The sequence below is a fragment of the Barbus barbus genome (genome assembly GCF_936440315.1).
Source record: "Barbus barbus genome assembly, chromosome: 30".
NCBI lineage: Eukaryota > Metazoa > Chordata > Actinopteri > Cypriniformes > Cyprinidae > Barbus > Barbus barbus.
The window spans coordinates 16,120,935-16,124,387 of NC_136758.1; the positions used below are offsets into that span (position 1 = coordinate 16,120,935).

The following is a 3,453-nucleotide window of genomic DNA, read 5'->3' on the forward strand; positions in this document are numbered from 1 at the left end:
TGTAAGAAAACAGAGCTGCTTTTGTATTAGTTTAACTAATCTAGCCAAACTGAAGAGCTTTACACACGGAAAAACTCTTCACTGAATGTAAGTCCAGGTGTGCGCAAATAAATTGTGCGGGCAAGTCTACATATCTTGTGCGAGAAGTTGGGCGGGTTCTTTATAGCTCGAATGACAGCTGTACTGACCAATCAGAGCGGCTTCACGGCCGACACTAGTCTTTTGCAGATGGGGTGCGCGCTGGAGCGCGTGAATGGATGACGTCGGGAGCCCGGCGCCAGGCTGTCTGGGACTCGCGCGTTAGATCAACACAGCTGGAGCGGGACAGGACACACAGCTGGCCCGCCAGCGCATTCCTTCACAAAAACAGCACTGTGAGAAAAGAGGGGACACATTTTGATGTAAACTAAAAATGCGCTTTGTTAAAACTGGAACGAGAATCAGGCTATAGTTTGATTGTAACTTGCGAAGCATCATATAAAAAAGAGTCATGGGAGACAGCTATAGTTGTGATCTATTTATAGATAACGAGTAACACTTTTAGAATGCAAGAAAACCGCGCGCAGTGGTTTGTTTAGAGTTTCCTGAGTTGGTTATTAATATATCTATGATCGTGAGAATATTAGGAGATGTTTTATTGAAAAAGATCTATATTTATCCCTCTTGGCATGAGAATCGAGAGGGCTATCAAAGTTTCAAGCTTAAGTGGGCAGTCGTGGCCTAATGGATAGAGAGTGGACTTGTAACCCGAAGGTCGTGGGTTCGATTCTCAGGTCCGGCAGGGATTGTAGGTGGGGGAGTGAATAACCTACACTCTCTCCACCCTCAATACCACGACTGAGGTGAGACCCTTGAGCAAGGCACCGAACCCCCAACTGCCCCGCCTATGTGTGTAGAATAGTCTCCTAAAGGAATTAATTCCCGACGCCAGTTTGTCTGCAGGTCACGGGAGAAGCAGATTTATGGAATTTCTCCATATCATGTCTTATCTGAGATAGAATAGTTATAAGCGGATGATAGCTTTTTCCTCTACAAATGTTACAGATCAGGGGGGGGGCATGCGTAAACTTTAAGCAAAGTTTATATTTAATCTACTGCACAAGCTGGCCCAGCTCCGTTTAGGTTCACTGACCCCAAATATTCACTCAAATCCACCACTGAATATATATATATATATATATATATATATATATATATATATATATATATATAAATGGTATTCTGACAGCTCTTCCTCATTCCACCATTCTGTCTGATTGACCTCTCAAAGCTTCCAATGACGAGTTATCTATTTGCATAGGGCGGGGCCTGTACGCTTATACGCCTCTTACTATTGGCTAAGCAGCACATGAGGGTTTGTTTATTTTTGGAGGGGGCGGTGCTACACGAAGCGACGCTTGAAAAGCGGTCGCTGCCTGCTCGTGCTTCCATCGTTCAGCGAGCACGACTCACGAGACGTGGAGATAGTGAAACATTGGATATCTATCAGGCTGGAGAGCTAGTTCGTCTCACTTCCCAGACTTCTTCAGACATCTCTACAGTTGGATTCTACTAGCAAGTCAGACGCCAGATCCAGAATGAAGGCGATTAGTCCCGTTCGCTCTGTCAGAAGCTGTTATGAAGCTGTGTGCTGCATCTCAGAGCAGAGTCTCGCGATCAGCCGCTGCAAGAGTCCCATTGAGGAGCTGTCTGATATGAATGACTGTTACTCAAAACTCAAAGAGATGGTGCCCAGCATCCCTCAGAACAAGTCCGTGAGCCAAATGGAGATTCTTCAGCATGTAATAGATTACATCTTCGATTTACAGATTGCACTGGAAAACGAGACGGACACACAAAACACGCCTGACATGTTCATGTCAATGAAGGTGAGCGCTACCTTATTTATTGCCTTATTTATTGTTAATTACCATCATTTATGCGGTATATTAATCAACATAAAGTTCAGTTGAAGAAATTCAAACTTTGCGTGTATTTTCCTCCTGTAGAACTCAGAGATGAGCCGTAATTTCTCCAAAGAGGATGAAGCTATGTGCCATTAGGACAGAGGAATGACATCGTTCAATGGTACGTTACTTTTTCTTTATTTTAGATTATTTTATTGGTAGATTAGTCAAATTTTGTTAGGAATTAATCTACACTCCTTTATTAACCTTGAAAAATAAAAGTTATTCAGTCCTTATAGGTTCAGCCAAGAACGCTCTTCTAATCAAGAACCATTCCTGATCTGAAGAACCTAGAATGAAACATCAAGAACAATTATATGATACTTTTGAGATTAAACATGGTCTTTGTTTCATTATAGGTTCTTTGGACCAACATATTGGTTTGAGTTCTTTAAAGCAGATTGTTTTTCACAAAACAAGAATAAAACGTTCTTTGTGGAATCTTAAAAAGTGTATCCTATATGATATTAGACTGGAAAATGTTTTAAATGGAATCTTTATTTTAAAGAGCAAGTAAAGCTGTTAGAGTTACCAACTGATTAGCCTAGTCATTATGCATGGGTTAAATCTCATGTTTTTGGTAAATGTTATACAGGACAAGATTACGTATTAAAGTCTGTCCAGTGTCCTAATTTTTTTGGTCATCGTGCCAATCAGCAAACAAGCTTGGATTCCCCTATCAGCTCTAGCAAATGAAAGTTTTCCATTTGGCGCCAGACTGTCTGCAGTCCGCCTGAATCCACAGTGTGTGTGTGTGTGTGTGTGTGTGTGTGCTCTGAGTTAACTTTTCTCCCTCTCATCTATGCTGCAGGTGCGGGATAGAAACTTTTCTCCTCCACTTATGGAAGAAAAGAGAGTGAAGGGGTGAGCCGGGTGAAGGAGTGAGGCTCTATTCAGAGTGTGGGAAAGCAATCTGCACCCCTCTCGAGCTGTCTATTCTTTGGTCACTGGACACTTGAACAAACCAAAGCCGAGGAGTTTTTAAGATCACAAAAAAGAAAAGCCCTCTGATTTTTTCCTTAATCATTCCTGTTTTTTGTGGCAACAATCAAGCATTGTATATTTTGTACTTGCTACATTCCTGACTATTTGGACTAACTAATATCTCTTCACACACCCTTCCTTCCCAGCCATTCTTGGAGAATACCCCCCCCCCCCCCCCCCCCTCCTTTTTTTTTCTTGAAAACATTTCCACATTTCAGCATGGCTGCAGTTTGGTCTCAGTGAGCTTCTCGATCACTGGGATGATGTACATATTGTGCTTGAGGGGAGTTTTTGTGTTATAGGGTGGGAAGGGCTTTGGGCAGTGGGAATACAGACGTGGATTAGAGTTTGAACTCTATAATATAGAGTGGATTGTATATGTTTGTGGGGATTGTCTATTTCTACAGACTGTCAGATCAACGAGTTTCATAAACTCCTTTATGAGTTTTTGTTTTGTTTTGATTTTTTGCTTTGTACTTACTCTTTTTACAGAAGTAAATAAATCATACATGAAAGTGAGAAA

The 3,453-nt window shown here is 41.6% G+C and overlaps 1 protein-coding gene across 1 annotated transcript; it reads left to right on the top strand.

Annotated features, from left to right (window-relative positions):
• The first annotated feature begins 1,346 nt into the window (after nucleotides 1-1,346).
• Nucleotides 1,347-3,453, top strand: LOC306850875 (DNA-binding protein inhibitor ID-3-like). The gene is made up of 3 exons (XM_079386818.1): nucleotides 1,347-1,868; nucleotides 1,989-2,067; nucleotides 2,758-3,453. Exons 1-2 carry the CDS (start codon nucleotides 1,578-1,580, stop codon nucleotides 2,040-2,042), a joined length of 345 nt encoding a protein of 114 aa, XP_079242944.1. The 5' UTR covers nucleotides 1,347-1,577; the 3' UTR covers nucleotides 2,043-2,067; nucleotides 2,758-3,453.